Raw genomic sequence first — 19486 nt, forward strand, 5'->3', positions numbered from 1 at the left:
GGTTTTATCACATAATATCATTACTGTAAACTTTCAAAAATTTACCAATTTACATGATTGGTGGATGTCGATTTATGGTTAGCACAGGCAACAAAGCCCAAATCCCTCCGTCTCTCTCTCTTCAATTCTTGCTTGCATAAATGATCCCAACTCAAATACAGTACTATGTGTGTAGACATGACCCCCTTTTTACTACTTAGTACTGCTTAGGCAAACCACCACGTTAATGAGGCCGAGTAATGCCCTTCATTACAGTTTAGAATGCTGTTACTTTAATAATGAATGCATAGCCATTTACACAGTTAGTGTTCCTTTCAATATCACCTGTGGTCTACGTATACTGTCACCCTGCCAGTCAACATGGACCACACCTTACTATGAACTCAGTTGCTATGACAACTTTTCATCTCAGTCAATTCAAGTCCATGTCGTTCCAGCTCATATCCACTCAAACCAGGTGAGGTCAGTGATACAATACTGCTGTGCTCAGCAAAGTCAAATATCCCCACTATGACCCATACACTGATATGGACGCCCGAGCTGGCAATCCGCCAAAATCTGAATAGATTAGGTTACCATTGGCAATTACACACCATCATAAGCACTGGTTAAAGAATACGAATAATGTAAACTAAATATGTTATACGCTATCTAATCTCTCCTCAGGAATGACATAATACACTAGATTTCCCATCATCCTTTGCGAATAACCTTCCTCTCTCCTGCAGAGTACAGTGACGACAGTAAAACTAATGAATGTACCTTATCGTCGCCATCTTGGAGAAATAGCCATATTGATTTACAGTTTGTTATAGCAGTAAACGCAGTAATTCAATGGAATAATACACTATATATAGTCGATATTAGTGAATCTATACAAGCAAAATAAACTGGTAGAACGTTTCAAATATATTAACAGCCCATGATATCAAGCAAATTGATAGTCAATTAATGTTGGCCCATTTAAATAGGGTGACAATTGGCTAGCAATTGAAAGACAATTACTTTAAACTTTAAAGATTGTAGCCCAGATCATAGTTAGATGGCAACATAAACAACATTCAGATGGTGAAATGAAGTAAATGTTGTATGTACAGCACTCAGATTATCTTCCCAGGTGTAATATGTGAGAGTTTGTCTAGAATAAGCATTACATGAACAAATGATTAAATTGGTCAATAGTGCAACTGCAATAATACCATTTTCTATTTATAGCCAAGGACAACTCTCTTGTTTTCAATTGCTGGTTGAGAAAATTGTTCAGTCAACATGGTAATTATGTACTTTAGTATGGACACGTTTTGTTAAGATTATCATGTAGTGCTTCATTCATGTATGAATGATATGTCTATCAATTATTCGGTCATGCAAATTAGCTTAATTAACATGCACGAGCTTTTATATTCTGTAAACATACATTCATTAAATCAATGTGACATAAACTGATTTTGTCACGTATTATTTTGACACTTATCTCTGCTAAGTATGGATTCTTTTAGTTAATTCTTACCTAGGAATAAGGAACCATCAAATTGTCATCATACATTCTGCAAGGGAAGGTTATGCTGTGCCTCTGTCTGTCTGTCTGTCTGTCTGTCTGTCTGTCTGTCTGTCTGTCTGTCTGTTTGCCTGTTTGCCTGTTTGCCTGCCTGTCTTTGTATCTGCCTACCTGTCTATCTGTCTGTCTGTCTGTCTGTCTGTCTGTCTGTCTGTCTGTGGACATCAATTTGATGAAACTCGTCTCCCTTATCCTTATGGCAAGAACTGTTGGTAAATATTTGCATAATTAATGATTTTTAGTGATTAGACAATATCTTAAGAATGCAAGCATCAAATTTCTTATCATAATTTGGTACACATGTCAATGATAATTGCACATTTCTATAAAGCTTGTTGAAATAAGGTGTAAGATGATATGATTTCATTTGAAATCAAACCAAATAGAGTATTTTTACAAACATTTCTTTCAAATAATTCAAATTACTGCAAACATATTTGGTCACACATTACAGATAATAGCTTACATCTTATGAATGAGTCAAATTCTTCTTTACAAATCTAATAAACATTAGGAAATCCACTAAACATTGTCAAACGATATGCAAAGTAGGGTTATTAGTATGCATGACTTAACATCACTATTGAACTTATCAAACGTAGATGGCAATTATGTAAATTAATAGAATCGCATTTTAGTCAAGTGTGCCACACATTGTTATCCACATATTATACACCTGGTAAATATTATTTCATCCAATGATATCTGTAAGGAAAAGATAACATGTTTTAGTAAGTAATATGCAAGTTTGAGGCGATCAGTATGCACAGAGCATACTCAAAATCTAATCAGTTCTAATTTTCACCATATCAAATGTGTTCAGCAAATTACATTCCATTTGAATTAATTACCAGATTTAAACTGAATGCCTCCCTTAAGGGCAAAGCATACCATAGGTTTTTGCCCCTACACACATTGTTGGAATGCATGCTTGTTAGGATAATAATTAAAATAATCAATTAAGCACATTTTTGTTAGGATAATAATTAAAATAATTAATTATGCACATTAATCATTACAAAGACAAAACATGCCAACAGGCTTTACAGGATATGTGTGCTTTGTTATCGTTGATGTCTGTGTCACACTATATTATAGTTGAAACTTGCATTCTTAATATATAGTCTAATTACCAAAACCATTAATTATTCAAATTACTCATTAAAAACTACATTCTATGCCAAAAGACTTTATAGGACACGTGTGCTTACGACAAATCTATGGTTGATGTATGTACCGATTGTTTTGGATTTGAGATATGAATTCTTTAGATATAGCTTAATTACTGAAAATCATTAACTGTGCAAATATCTCATTAAAATATAAGCTACATCAACAAGCATTATAACATATATGCACTCTGTCATATTTAATGTATATATACCAATTAAATTGAATATGAAGTATACATTCATAAGATATAGCCTAATTATGAAAATAATTAACTTATTATTGCAAATTAATAATTAAAAACTAAAAATTATGCCAACAGGCTTTATATGGTATGTTTATCTACCAAATTATATTGAATTTGAAGTATGCATTCTTAAGATATAGCCTAATTAATGAAAATAACTATGCAAATTAATCATTAAAACAAAAAAACTATGCTAACATGCTTTAAGAGATACGATGTATGTGCCAAATTATGTGGAATTTGAAGCTCGCATTCTTAAGATATAGCCTAATTACCAAAGCTCATTAATTATGTGAATTATTCATTAAACTATAAGCTACATCGCCAACCTTTACAGCAAAGATGTGCTATGTTATGCTTAATGTATATACCACATTGTACTGGATTTGAAGTTTGCATTCTTGAGATATCACATAATTACTAAATACAATTAATTATGTAAATGCAAAACTAATCTTCATTGGATGTTAGCAAAATCTAATCAGTTCATGTGTTTAGCAAGTTTCATTTCAATCGGTACAGTAGATTTTTAGATATTGTGTCCACAGACACACAGACAGACACACTGACACATGGACAAACTGACAAAAGCATAACATAACCTCCCCTTAAAAATGATGACATAGATACAGACATATACAGACTGATACCAGTACCTGGGATTTTTAAAAAGTTTGAAAACGTACAAATGAAAAATCTCCCAGTCTACATTTTACTCTACTTTATAAGTTTTGGATTCAATGAATCACTTTCATTTTTAAAGATTGTTCATATTTCAAGTATGACAGTTTCAGCAGAATTTATATTTTGAACTATAATTTTGTTCAATTCTGGTGAGCTAACTTATCATAAAAAGGAATTGAATGTAAACTTCATGTATTCCACAAATGCATTTTACTTGATTGTATTTTATAATACATTCCAAACATTTAAACACTAAGGTACAACATATCATACATATTTCATTTGCCAAAGTTGTGTACGAAAACAAGGCAACTAAAGATTTGTACATATACTTCAATGGAATCAAATGTCATCATCTTGCCGGAAGATGAAATGGAGTGATTCTGACAAGGCATCCATTGAATGTAAATTCTTTGAAAGGGTCAGCTCCTTCAACCTTCTGATGTGGTAAATTCAGTGGCACGTCGAATATTTCGATAGGGGACAGGTGTACTCATTAAAGAAGGACAAAGGCGAGGCTGATTTGACCTTATCATTATTTCTCCATGCTTAGAGGAACCAGAAAACCTTCCATCGCGTGAATACTCTTGAACACATTTGTACGAATTGCATTGGCATAGTCAATATTGTCAAAATGCAATGCAAGGGACTGTACACCATTTGAAACAAAGGCTATACAAAGATAAGACCAGCTGTAAGACCAAAATGAAGCCCCTATCATTGAAAGATATACGTATTTATTGTTGAAGTATAAAGAAAGCATTATTGTGTGTGAAATTAATTGCACTTATACTGGTAGTGCAGACATTAAAATAGCATTTTAAAATATTTTCTCAAATATTTTGTCACTCAATTTTATATGTCACAGGAAACTTTCTTTAATTAATAGGTGTATTTAGCGTCACATATATATTCAACTCTGAGGATTTGGTTACATAACGTTCTTATTTTACTGTAATATAGTGTTACAACATAGTAAGACTGTCTGCTAGAAATAAAAGGGTCCTGAAGAAATATTTTTTTCACATTTGATCAGTAAGGCTTCACTGAACTCATCGGAGACCATGTGATTCTAGCATTGGAGTTTCAAGCAAATCTCCTGATGAATGATTACAGTCTACAAGCCTAAGCCTGGTAAATGTTTCAATCACGCCTTGTTAGTGTTGAAGACCAGCAGGAAACAGCTATAGGTATTTGAAATGTAGAGTTTGACCTTGATATATATCCTTGAGGTCAGATTTCAATGTACCGCTTTTCCTTTGTATCATATATCATTATCAAAGATGTTTGACAACGCATGTGTTTACGTCTGGACACAGTCTTGTATGCCAGTAATCATTCTTCTCATAGTAGCAGCCTTGGTATGGCCTTGACCTTGACTGTCAAACTGGCTTTACATGATAGAGGTGACATATGTAAACTCCTACGATCAAGTATTAGGCAAGTATTTAGTCAACCATACCTCATTATACTCTTACAGCAAATTCTCAATTCTATTTATTATTCTAGATGCTATACTAGCAATTTGTCATACTTAGAGTGATATTGACCTCAGCTTCAACTTTCTTGGCCGACTGTAGAAAGTTGTTCTTGCTCGTAAAAAGAACTTAGAAACGAAGACATCAGTGGTTGAAGTGTCCACTACTGTGCATTCAAGGACATGTGTTGCACTTGATAACATATCATAAAGTATTTAAAACTAGAACTCAAAGCAGTCAGTAAACATTTGCCATTTTGAATATATTGTATACTTGCATTTAGAATGAATAATATAGACATTCATTCAGCATTTGCTGTCAATGTCATTACCCTTATTTTATTGACAGGCTAATGACCTTATCCAAGTCAAACGTACTCTTTTGTTGTATTTCATCTGCCGACCTTGCATTCGTCAGTCAAGTATGACCTTTGAACCGGCTTCTATTTATGGAACACTATATTTTCATACAAGCGTTTTCACAGGCAGCAGCAGCTTTTCATAGAACATTTATTATGTCATGATATGGAGGCTACGGTTGGCACAGTTCCAATTTCTGACGAAATACGATCACATAGCACAGTCTATGATTAGCATATTCATGAAGTATTTGATTTAACAACCTGACAACGCTCCTGTATCAGACCAGAATGACGTCATGCAACTAAGCATGACCCATAATCCTTTGCATCTGTCTCGCTTGCCACCGCTGCAGGCAGGCTGTGTTTGAGGAGAACGACTGTAACGTCGCCATCTTGGAAATGCAAACTATTGATGTGTCTGTGCTTTAAAACATAAAATACTCCCACTTGTATGAAAAATAATGTATGCCAGCTTACATACGAGTACAAAAATAATTCATCAATGACAATATTGAAAATCATGAATACAATTGTAATTTTAACAAATACCAATATATTTTGGGCAAACATGAATAGACGTTAACGAATAGTGACATGAAATATACGAATATAAACAGTGATTTTTACCATGAAAATAACGATTTTACAAATAAATATTGTGTAAATTAATCAACGAAAACGTGAATTTTATAAATAAAAATGTGATTTTATGCATGAAAACGTGTTTGAATATTGCATCACATGGCCTGCCATAGTTAAACAAAAAAGAGTAATTGTGTACTGACTAGATTTATCAAGAATGTGCAAAGGATTACCTCAAGTAAAACATTTCGTGCAGAATGTCATGCATCAAACGTGTGTGTTAAAACAAGGGAGGGTGACATGTTCGTAATTATGGAAACCATTCAAGACATTTGTGAAGTCCATGCATGAATGTGTCCCCCATTTTGACCCATTTACAAAAAGCGCAATTTGAGTTCTGCTGGCTGCTATGATGACCACTTTATCAAACTGTTATGGTACCATTGACTCCGATACATTGAGGAACCAAGGGGATATGTTGGATTTACGTGTTACTATGACAAAATTTAATTCGAATGTTCTGTTCTTTATATTTAGGTTACCATGGCAACAGCGAGATTTGTTTTTAGTGTTGTAATTGGATCCCCCCTTTTTATTAACACACGTATGTATACATGTATAATGTATATGACATTTTGACTCATTTTCACAAACAATACCTAATTTTTCACTAATTTTCGTTACCATGGTAACTACACATCGCCACCAAAACTAAACAGTTGTTTCACATTTCATAGGTATTATTTATTCGAAATGTCTAAACCCATCCATGCCCCTGAAATACAGAATAACTAAAGTTCTTCTTGGTTTGCCATGGTAACCCAGGATCTACAACAAATCTAATGGATTGATCATTACCTTATAGGTAACATTTCAAGGATTCGTCTAAATTCGTCCATAAATTCCTGATATACTAGTACCATGTGTTAACTGACAGGAAGACAGACATACAGATGTACACACATATACATACATAGTATACGTACCTACCTACCTACCTACATACGTACGTACGTGCGTGCGTGCGTGCGTGCGTGTAGGAAGGAGTTAACCTACTATGATAAAAACACATAATTATTCAATCTGAGTTTATCAAATTGTTATGGTACCATTGGATCCGATACCTTGAGGAACCAAGGGGATATGTTGAATTTACGTGTCACTATGACAATATTGAATTCGAATGTTCTGTTCTTTACATTTAGGTTACCATGGCAACAGCGAGATTTGTTTCTAGTGTTGTAATTGGATTCCCTTTTTTTATTAACACACGTATGTATGTATGTATGTATGTATGTATGTATGTATGTATGTATGTATGTATGTATGCATGTATGTATGTATGTATGTATGCATGTATGTATGTATGTATGTATGTATGTATGTATGACTGATATATAGTCAGGTGTTAACCTACTTTGCATCTATTAATTCGGACTGTCTCACTTGTTCCTTGTTCTACGTACGTACATACATACATACATACATACATACATACATACATACATACATACATACATACAGACAGACACAGACAGACAGACAGACAGACAGACAGACAGACAGACAGACATCAACAACCTGAAGTAAAGACAACACTCCATCCAAATCCCATTGACAGGTTTAATAAGATCAAAACAGGAACAACAGTTATGAACACTATCATTACAGTTAATATAATACCCTTTTCTAATGACGTCATCACAAGCACATACATACATACATACATACATACATACATACATACATACATACATACATACATACATACATACAAGCAGACATTTGTTATTCAGTTTCAATTTATACTCATCAATCGTTCACATCTTTGGCTAAACCATCAGTGATCAAAATAACTACACACTATCTTCACATTTTGTCAAAACACGTAAGACTAGCTGTCGTGTTTACACAATGCCTCCACACATTGTCAAAAGTCTGCAAAACTAGTTTTGATGTTTATACTTCCGACAAATCTAAATTAAAGATGTTGAAATTACACACATTTTTATTGTTGTCCTTAAATGTTCGAAATAGGATAATCAAATTAGAAGACCAAAAACCTGAAACAAAATGTCGTCTGGCTCGACGAAAAAATCTTACTAAACAATGACTACATTTCATAGTCTAATTCAACAAAAAATCTTACCAACAGGGCTAAGTATACATTTTGTCGTCTGGCTCAAAAAATATCTCTTTTGGTAAGATTTTTGTAGAGCCAGGCAATTTTATGTAGCACTGTTGGCAAGATTTTTGTTGACCCAGATGATAAAATGTAGCTGTGTTAGTAAGACTTGTGTAAAAGATTTTAAAGGAAATTTGACACATGGAAATCCTCGATAAGTGGCTCGATTGTTTTACTTGGGTGAAACAAAAATGTACTTCATATATGAGATTTTTACCTGGGCATATTTTCCAAAAAATGCATACAGTTAATTTAAATTGTATTCAGAGATAAGGGATGTATTAGGGTAGTAAATGTTGCTTCCTTTCCAAGATGGCGACGGTGTAGTCCTTGTCGATACACCATGGACCATGGCATATTTTCGAAAAAAACTTAGTGTTATGTATCAAACAGTTTTGTGACAAAAAAGCATCTTTGCAAACCACAGCCTCTTTTCAAGTACGGCACCATCCAAGAAGCTTGTTATTTCGTAATATTGTTGTTGAAGAATTAACAGCTCTAGTTTATGAGAAAGGACAGAAGGCAGTTCAAGTGTCTAACCCCGTGTTGGTTTTTAATATTTGGTGTGTATTTACGCCTGCAAGATCAAACTTTGGAGATTTATTTTGTTATGCTAGCTAGATTTATGTAATATACACATATCGTTATAGGAACAAGCAAACAAACACACAAAAACAAACAAAATTAGCAAGTATGCAAAATCTTTGGACCTGGATATTCATCCCGACCTTGACTTTATTCCTAGGGATCCAAGTTGAGAGTGTTCACTTATGTAACCGGTCACTGAAAAGAGCTCTAATTCTAAATGAGAGATAGTGTTCAAATAATTATCATTATATATTCATTGTAACATTTATTATATATTGTCAGCTATAGTTACACAGAGGGTTTCATTTACTCTGTCTTTAGTCGTTCTATTGTCATGTTTGAACTTGAAAAACACTTGGAGGAACAATGAACATCATAATGATGTTCAAACTCTTGACCTGTATATTGCTGACTTAGTCAGTTTTTAATTAGTTGTATGTGGTTTTTAGCAGTCACTACATGGCTGAGATACTTGGTGCCAGTTCATTGTAGTCGTGTTCTGTATGTCAACTCGGCTTCTATCCATCAGCATTGTTTCCAATTTCTCCATGCCTATATACACAAACACTCTAGCTTAGTGTCGACACTTAATACTGCAAGCACTATGTAGTTGGCAGGATGCCATTATCTGAATGAATTCGCTGAGCACCTCATACCACTATTAGCATATTCATGAATACATGTATTGTACTCACATGTGAACACAGAATGACGTCATATACTTCAGCGTCCTCCACAATCCTTTGTAACTTCCGGCCAAGCCTCCCCAAGCTGTAATGCATAATGACTATGTAGTGTAAAAGGACTACACTGACGCCATCTTGGAAAATAAGCCATTTTTTGTTATCTGACTCAGCCATAAAGGGAATGAAATTTTATAAAGTATGTCTAGGTCTACTGTGATTTAAATGGTTTTTTTTTTAATGTCAGAGAACGATGCTGTTGTTTTTTGTCAGAGAATGGTGCTGTTGTTTTTTGTCAGAGAACAGTGATGTATATAGTGAAAGCAACTCAACAGATAAATCATTTGATTATAAAGCATTGACAGCAACATTCAAAATAATGGTTTTAGATTACAGATTATCAAGATTGCAGTGCATGGAAACTGTACACACGATAAGTATATACCCATTAACAGTATTAAATGTCTCTTTAGCCAGTCTTTCAGAATCTGTATGACATCAAGTACTGTGGGGGTTGGAAGTAAATCAGGCAATCTGATTAATTTGACCATTTCATAAAGAAGAACATTCTTCTCATTCACATTTAAATAAATGTTTGCTGCTAAAATGATCTATAACTGTAATGAGCTAATGCTGAATCAGTAGTTGATTGAAATATATGTGAATAAATTAAATCATAGACAGTGGAGAGGATTGTTTATGATTAAACCCTATAACTGTCTATCACTGTGGGGTTTTGGTTTTTTTTTTTGCATCATGGTACTATTACTTGGTCAAAGGACTGTTTGACAGGTCTCTGTTACTTGTCCAATTTGTATATATATTTGGAATGGTTATTCTCTTGACTGCCTACCACAGTTGATATCATTGCAATAGGCACTGATACATATTGCTGTTATTGTTGGCTGCTGGGCATATGTCCCTTATTTTATGTTCTACTGGACTGGTCATCAATATTGTCTTACTTTCAATTGACACTTATTTAGACAAAGAAATATGGTTATCTAGACAACCTTTGAATCACCCAGTAAATTTTCAGACCCATTGCCCAATCGTTAATGATCTATTGTTTTTGATAAAATATAGACAATTTTGGCCTTTTTTACATATCAATGATGGGCATTTAGTAAAGGTCTATTTTAACATCTCAAAAACTATCCCCACAAATTTCCAGAGCAATCCGCCAAGTTGTTTTTGAGTGTTTGGCAAAAATGGCTTTTAAGACCGACTTGCATACCACCCACATGATCACTCCCATAGTTAAATCCCTCTTAACTTTCACTACAATCGGCACATCACTCGGTCACTCACTCACTCACTCACTCACTCACTCACTCACTCACTCACTCACTCACTCACTCACTCACTCACTCACTCACTCTCTCTCTCTCTCACACACACACACACACACACACTGATTGATCTCAATACATATCTGCATACTATGTCTGTCTGTCTGTCTGTCTGTCTGTCTGTCTGTCTGTCTGTCTGTCTGTATTTGCAGGTATGTAGGTATATAGGTAAGTAGGTATGTATGTATGTATGGCTGTCTGTCTGTCCATCCGTATGTATGTATGTATGTATGTATGTATGTATGTATGTATGTATGTATGTATGTATGTATGTATGTATGTATGTATGTATGTATGTGTGTGTGTGTGTATGCATGCATGCATGCATGTATGTATGTATGTATGTATGTATGTATGTATGTATGTATGAATGTATGGATGGATGGATGGATGGATGGATGGATGTATATTCATCCACCTATCTAGCTTTTTCAAGCTTAATATATTGTATGGCAGTATGAAATATAAAATATCATTTTATGAATTGAGTGTATGGATAGTCTTTTGAGTGTTTTATTATGGAATAGTGATTAAGCATATGGTCCTTCGAGTGTGTGGCGCGGACATTAAAGAGCGCCATCACCGACCGTACCTTACATTTGTTATTTATAAAAAAAAAAACATTTGGTGTTGTGAATTTCATTGACATGTATGTATGTCTATGTCGACTCTCTCATCGCTTTTGGCTGCGCTACCACCATTTGTACAAGATCTCGGGGAAATATAACACAGCGACTAAGTTCAAGTGTCTACCCCTGTATTACCAGATATAACATGATTGATTTTGATCTTGATTTTGAAGGTCGATGTCAAATTTAAACCAACCATTCCTTGCAATAAAGGGATGTTCAAGAATCAGTAATAACGATGTTGCCTTAATTTTAGAGTGTCAAGAAAATTTGTTTTATCAGGAAAATTGTCAGTACTATTTGACCTAGATATTGACGTAGTTATGATTATAGAAATCATGTTAGTCGTATCAGAATACTGAGACTGTTCGAATTCTATATAGACATGGTAAATCGTGATCATGAGTTATTGGGTATTGAACATTTCATTTGTATGGAGGCTATTGAACATTTCATCTGTATGGAATTTCAGAGCTGTCCATCAACACCTGAGAAGGTACAGACTCCAGCTGTTCTTGATTTAACTCTTTAATAAAAAAAATAATTAAAATGTTGGTAATACATTGACCCATTATCGAGGTTGTGAAGATGGTTATAATTTTATTATTTTATTTTATATATTCACTGGATTTCCACACACAAAAATGGGTAAGATGTCAACTGTAATTAATTAAAATATAACTGTCTATAAGGCCTAAAAAAAATAATTGTTTGGTTCCGGTTACCCGACTCCATCTAGCTTTTCATTGCCAACTCTAACCTTTTTTTACGTATTCGAGACGAAAAAATAAAATCACAAAAATTGTGAAGTCTTACGAGAAATAATGGATGCGAAAAGTGACATAAAAGTGTTCTTCCAATCTATAATGGCTGTACATCTGATAGGACGACATAAACAACACAGAGACGATTTGGAAAACAATGGAAAACCTGAACTAGACAGTCAAACAGAAAAAATAAATGAATAAAATAAAATGAAAAATCTACCTATCCCACCTATTCTATTGAGCGTAATCGGAACCACACGTTTTTTTATTAGGCCTAAAGACACTTTATTGCATTAAGGTATCTACGCTTTGTGCTGTAAATGATGGGCTGTTAGCCAGATAAAAAGTCATGTAGTCATTCATGTGAGTTTTATAACTTGACAACAATTACTAAAAGTGATGCTTGATTCCAATTTGATTGGTATGGCATTAGATGAGCTGATATTTGCTCTGTCCTCTGAGCACACATTCTGGTACGTCAACCTTCTTTTATCACACATCGATCAGTCAACCTTTTTTATCATAGAGGGCGGAACGACGTTTTTTTACTGTCTATTCACAGTTAAGATCAGCATAACTAAGGGCCTGAACCGCATGTAGTATCTAATAGTATGATTATTGTCCTGTGAAATCACAACAACTTCATTATATTTCGGATACTTTCAAGGACGGTTAACAGAGATCATTATGGCATTAGATTTTTGTCATGTGACAAGCACGTGTATCGCCACATTTTTGTGATGGCTGAGTCCATATGACCAGTGCCACAGTCTAACCAACATGTCCCTCCACATTCCCGTCTGGGCTTGTCACGCGTTGCATCCTACATTGATCGTCGAGTATGGACCAGTCTGTATGACGGAAGATCCAGATCCACGAACGTCAGCTCTATTTAGCGTTCCAGAAGATGGCGATGTAGCAACATTGGTGAAATGTTTCGATTCCTGGTCATCTATAATAGTAATAATAATAATAATCAGTTTATTTAAAACCCCAAATAAATATAACAGTGGGTAAATGGGAAATCAGGAAATAGCTTACATCTAGTCTGGGCCTGTCCCCTTATATTTATATACAGAAATTCACAGCAAGGTACTCAATATGACTCAAAATATATCATGTATTATGTACACATTGTTAAAATTACAAATATACAGTTGATCAGTTATACTGCTCCAGTAGATGTTGCTTGAAGATTTGTTTGAAACGATATAAATATTGACAGGGATGTTATTCCAAAGTTTTCGCCAGAAAAAGAAATAGAAAATTGACCTGGGTTCGATCTGGCATGGATATAGTTTTTGATATAAGAATGCAGTCTCATAGTCGTTACTATAGTAACTCTAATATAATCATGCAAAGAATGCTGCGATTATTGTTGGTGGATCAACCCATAAATAAAAGAGCCTGCTAAATATTTATGAAGTTTACAAATATCTGGAATATTCAACTTAATGAACAATATGAGCTGAATGGTCCATGGAAGATTTAAACAATATCACCTTTTGTGCAGTTAAAAAAAACAGTTAAAATATGAACACAAATCACAAAATGTTTACTCTTTTTTTAACTAATATTTGCAATATGTCGAAAGTGATAATCATTTAGCTATTGAGAATGATTCGTAGATTATTAAGTATTGGATTAAGTTTTTCACAATGTCGCTTTCCTTTTTTAAAAAAAGACAGAGAAAAATATAACGTTACGCCATTTGCTCTTCAAATCTTTTTATAAGGAAACCGGAATAAAAAACTGAGATACAATTCAGAATGAGATTGTTTATATACCATTAAATCGGTGATTTACCGAAGTAGTAAAAGGTAAGCGTATTGCATATGCATATGTATACATTTTCGCGTTAAGATCTGAGAATGTATTTCTTACATTGCAATTTGTAAGTCGATATTACTCATCCACGACAGGTGTTTGACCTAGTTTTTAGTGATGGCGCCACCATTTGTAGCATGACTGAACTTCTTTCGTTTTTCATTTTAATCCGTGTAGCCCAGGTACGGGTACATGCGCCACGATACCTCCGACAAGTCTTCTCCGGTCAGTCAGATCTCGCGTAGCGCATACAGCCAGAGCTGAATCCCAAATAGTGCCCTCCCACCCCCACCCTCAACGAAACCATCGCGTTATTTCAACAGGGCATTGTGCATTTTGTCTGCATTGAACAGAGCATGCTGTTAGAATAACGTGGTACATCAACTGCAGTTTCCAATTATACGATATCAACACGACTACTGCTATTTTGCAAACCCATAAAGTAAATATTCAAGTGCCAAATGATATACATTGTATCGCTAATGTGTTGAAAGTATTACCCAACTGAGTAACTCGTGCCTTAAATCTATGTAAAACTATATGGTCAGTAAAACTTAGCAATAATATATTCTTGTTCCACGACCAAGGATTCTTATTACGTATAATTTTGAGTAAAGTTTCGCCTATTCAGGTCGACAGGCTTTGTCAAACTGAAGACTATCATGTGTACTAGAACTACGTGTATGTTTCCTTTACCTCTATCCAGTATACTGGGATACACCAAAGCAGCATCGACCGTGCCTAAGCCAGAAGGACAAGGTACTCTAATTACACTCCTTGGACGAGGCCGAGTTAGAAACTCCCCAGGGAACACTTCAGGTTGCAGTGATTCTTTGTTGACACAGTGTGGACACAGGATGTACCAGTCATGTAAAACACCTTACATCAACGAACAAAACAGAAGGAGAATTATTTTCTCGTCTCAAGAGCGCAAAACTACATACAAATTCTGTAATTATTCACCTCACCTGTCGCAATTACCGGCCGTGTAAGTATGCCTACATATATTGACAAAATTACGCCAATTTCTAATATTAACAAATATTTGATGGCATTTTTACAAATTTAAAGTAAAACTGTTTTGAATATATTTTTCTTTAATTTGAAGGTTGTATTAATTTCAACCGAAAGTAAAATTGGGGTCAAACGTATATCATCCAAAGTAATATTCTGCACTGCGATGATCTGACTCTGTTTCTTTGAAATTTTGCATTCGTGTGAAATCCAGATTTAGGTCTCTTTACCTGGCCATTCTCTCAGTAACTGACGCAACTCTTCAAATAGTGCCATGGTTATCTCCCACATAGATCCCACTGTTGTCATGGTTCCTCTGGTGGAGACGCCTATTTCTGTGGCACCGTCTTCACTACTATAGTCGAGGAGAAAAGTGGCTAGGCCGTCAGAGCTGTAACCACACACACCGTTCCTCCAGTCTTCTCTGTACGATGGCGAAATATGGCGGTTGATAAGAACACAGAGTCTCTCGAATATACCAGGGGGACAAAAACCTTGGATCTGGCATCTGAGAGAGATATGTTCCGTATCAGGCGCTTTCTCCTTTGGCCAGAAGTTGGGTTCGCTTGGCTTTCTATCTCGGAGATACCATGGGAACCGATATATGTTTCCCTCTAACGTTCGATCGTCATTGGTATTTGGCAAAGAGAAGCATATACCGAATGTTTCCATTAGCCGAAGCATCAGTTTTACCTCAGAGTCTGTCGTCAAGTGTTTAGACGTCAACAGACGAATAAATCTGAATGACATTAAACCGCGTTGTGTAAGATCGGTTCTGACTTGTCGAAACTTCACTTGTGTGTACTGTGTTTGAAATAACGCATTGCTGTGATCCAGTAATGTCTCCAAGTCGTGGTGGAATATGTCCTTGAATACGTCAATCAAACGGACTGGGTGTGGAAAAACGTATTCGCGTAGCTCTGGTAGGTGGTCAAAATGAAGCACAGAACCAATCTGATGGAGATGTTGAACCGCTGATTGTAACCTTTCTTCATCAAGACCACACTTGTGTCCCATAGCAACGCATCGAGACCACGGCATACTGTAACGATGGCGACCACTGTCTCTGAGAAAGGTCATCTCGAGTTGAAACCACGTGGACGGCAAGACTCGCTGCAAGCCGGGAAACTTGTTGACATCATCAGCTGACTCCGCTATATAAGTTCTAAGGTGATCAATCCCTGCCATAGACGATGTAGAACTGACTGTGTGTATGGTATTATCGATTTGAAGCTGGTTCAGTCGCAGGAATTTCAGCTGTATTTTGCGTTTGCGTAATGTGTCGATAGTAACCTCTGAGATAGTCTTGGAGGGTGAGTCTCTTATGTTTTCATTTATCGCTGAATCAAGGACACTCATCTGTATGTTGATATCTTGAATTTGCCTTCTCCTCATTCCTCTTACCCTTTGTAGAACATCCTGACATTTCTGTTTGACTTCATCGGGTGTACAGAGATCGACGTGTGTTCCAACGAGGCAAACCACTGATCCGGGTACTCTGCTTTGTAGGACATCTAACCAATAGCTGATCATTTTGTCGAAATGTTTCCCAGTGTAAGTGTGGAGGTCGAAAACCAGAACGTTTAGTGAATGCGGACTAAGGAAAAACTGATGGGTGAGAGAGTATGCTTGGTGTCCACCAAAGTCATATATCTCGCATATCAGCCCCTTTTCTGTACACCATTTCATGACATCAATGCAATGTGTTCGGTTCTCTATCTCGGTTAACTTCGACTGATTTGATATTAGCGTAGATATGAGACTCGTTTTACCAGCCCTGGCTTCACCCAGTACAACCATTTTCAGCCTTTGCTCATCACAGACCCTGGAAGTGCGTTCAATTTCGTCTTCGTAATTCTTTATTGCTTCTACGCCCAGATTAACAACTTCATGAGGTGGTTCGACTAAGGGGTTGCCATAGACACGCAGTGATTCAAGCTTACTTAAGCACCGGGCAAACTTTGGTGGTAGGTATTTGATGCAATTGCCGTACGCCCATAGCCGTTTGAGGTTTGACAGTTCGTATATGGTGCTTGGCAATTCGGATATTTTGTTTCTGTTGATCCAGAGTTCTTCCAACTTGACCATTGCTCCGATATTGAGTGGGATACTTTCAATGAAGTTGTCCCCGAGAAAGAGAACTTCTAAATTGTGTAAATTGAGCAAATCTCCAGGAAAATGACTAAATTCATTCCAAGCCAGCGACAATATTTTAAGATGCTCAAGTTTGACGAGTTCTTTTGGCAAAGAGTTGAGTTTATTACTGTTCAAGGTCAGCTGCTGCAAATTCTTCAGTTCACAGACGTTACTGGGGAATTCTTCAAATAAATTATCATCAAGATGCAATTCTCGCAATTCGTCAAGTTTATCGATCCACTTCGGTATGGTTCTGAGTTTATTTCCTGTGAGATACAGAACTTGTACACCGTTTAGTCGAGACAAATCGGTAGGGAAAGTGTCGAGATTTTGATAGGAGAGGTCACAGGTTACCATTTGTGTGACGTCGTAAACGGAACACAAGCGGCTGTTTGTGTCATCCGCCATGGTAGGACATGAAGTGCACGGGTGAAGTGTGTACCTGGTGACGAAAGTATTTGAGTTACTCAACAAATGGCCGATTGATTGAAAAAAAGTGAGTAGGGGAACTATACAAATGATGTGTGGGCGTTATCACTTATCGGACCAATAAAACTACTTGTGACCTTTTAGCAATAATATTAATAAATTAGTAATATCTATTAGTTGTCAATAACCTTGTCAAAATCAAAATGTACTAAAAATAATACCTCCTGATTGTCGATAACGTCGTTTGCTAGAGCATATTACTAGTATCGTTACTATATTTGCTTGATTGCCCCCCCCCCCCCACACACTCACACAGTCGTCAACGCAACAAGTCAACTTCTAAGAACGGCAAACCAAAGCCTTTTGCAAACTGCAATCGCACTATTTCTGTACCACAACACCACACTACGTGCATATCTAGCTTTTAATGAACAAACAACGATATAAGTGACTACATGAGGGGGGGGGGGGTACTCTCCAAATTTCAGACGGGGGTGTGCAGCTCGAGGTCAAAACATCTACTCGTGTATAATACAAAAAAGATCCACTGTTAGGGATTTCCTGTCACTACCATCAGGTCAATGACCTTTCTTCTTATGGTGCGAAGGCACGACGATATTTCCCAAGTTATCAACCCCATGATTACGGAATTTTCCGAGAAAAAGTTGATCCACTGGGTGTCTTGGCCCATTGGGCGGCACATACCTATACCTTTAAATTTCTAAATAACTACGAGAGTACCCCCACCCCACCCTAGACTCTCTCACAGTCCTCTGAGCATCGCATCGCTAAAATGACTGTTTTGTATGTACCGATATCTACTACATAATTGCACTGTTGGGCCCTCATCGACTACATAGGGCTAATCATTTGATGACGTGTTACTGCGATGCTCGGGATGCCCTATGTAGTTGATGAGGGCCCACAGTACAAGGATATCCTAGTACAATTTATGCAATAGATCTTGGTACATACAACACAGCCAATAGCGACGCTCCAGAGAACTGGTGAGGGAGTCTAAACGCACCCGCGCTTACATCATTATTCAAACTTTGCGGTTCGTCATATATCAAACTTCACTTCAAGGATAATAAAACTTAGATCTTTCTTGAATAGGGAACTTGCAATCCAGACTGAGCATACTCAGACGCAAAGGACTATGGGATTAGCTGTGGTTATCGTAATACCTAATCTGGAGCTACCGATGAAATAAACCTCATACAGTGATCAGGGTAACTATGAATTGATTATTTGTGCTTACAAACAATGTACTAACAATATTGTTTATAATACTAATTGGATAGTATTTATTATCACATTTCCCATGATGCAACATTCAACATGGCGGGTTTACAAGTTCCCTATTGGTCCGAACTAAATGGGATCATGCTTTATTCATTCATATCATAAATCTATCATTTCCAGTCTACAGCTATAAAGACATTTTTTTTCTATTTTGAATATAGATTCCAGTAACTGACTTGCTCAGACATTTCCTCACCTTAGAAAGAATGGATTTTATAATTGAGGAAATGACTTCAAACTAGTGAGACGGAAATGGTAGGTTAATGACAGTGACAAATATGTATCGACAAGATATTATAATAATGTTTGTACACGCGACTGAAACTCAATCCAAAAGATACAGTTGGCCAGGCATGATTTTTACATCCCTTGCAGCAGTTATAGAGATACCTGCGATCACGTGACAAGGTTGATTTATCAGTGGAGGACAATGAAGGCAGGCTTTGAAGGTACATGTATCAAAAATTGACTTCTTCCTAATAAAAAAAAAG

The 19486-nt window shown here is 36.1% G+C and overlaps 1 protein-coding gene across 1 annotated transcript; it reads right to left on the bottom strand.

The window, feature by feature from the left end:
* Positions 1–13093: 13093 nt before the first annotated feature.
* LOC144438014 (malignant fibrous histiocytoma-amplified sequence 1 homolog) lies at positions 13094–17669 on the bottom strand. Its single transcript, XM_078127046.1, has 3 exons — positions 15356–17669; positions 14808–14990; positions 13094–13236 (listed from the first exon to the last, which is right to left on the bottom strand). The coding sequence occupies exons 1-3, from the start codon at positions 17667–17669 to the stop codon at positions 13094–13096; spliced, it is 2640 nt and encodes an 879-aa protein (XP_077983172.1).
* Between the last annotated feature and the right edge of the window lie 1817 nt (positions 17670–19486).

This window comes from Glandiceps talaboti, chromosome 7 (assembly GCF_964340395.1).
Source record: "Glandiceps talaboti chromosome 7, keGlaTala1.1, whole genome shotgun sequence".
In the NCBI taxonomy this organism is placed as follows: domain Eukaryota; kingdom Metazoa; phylum Hemichordata; class Enteropneusta; family Spengelidae; genus Glandiceps; species Glandiceps talaboti.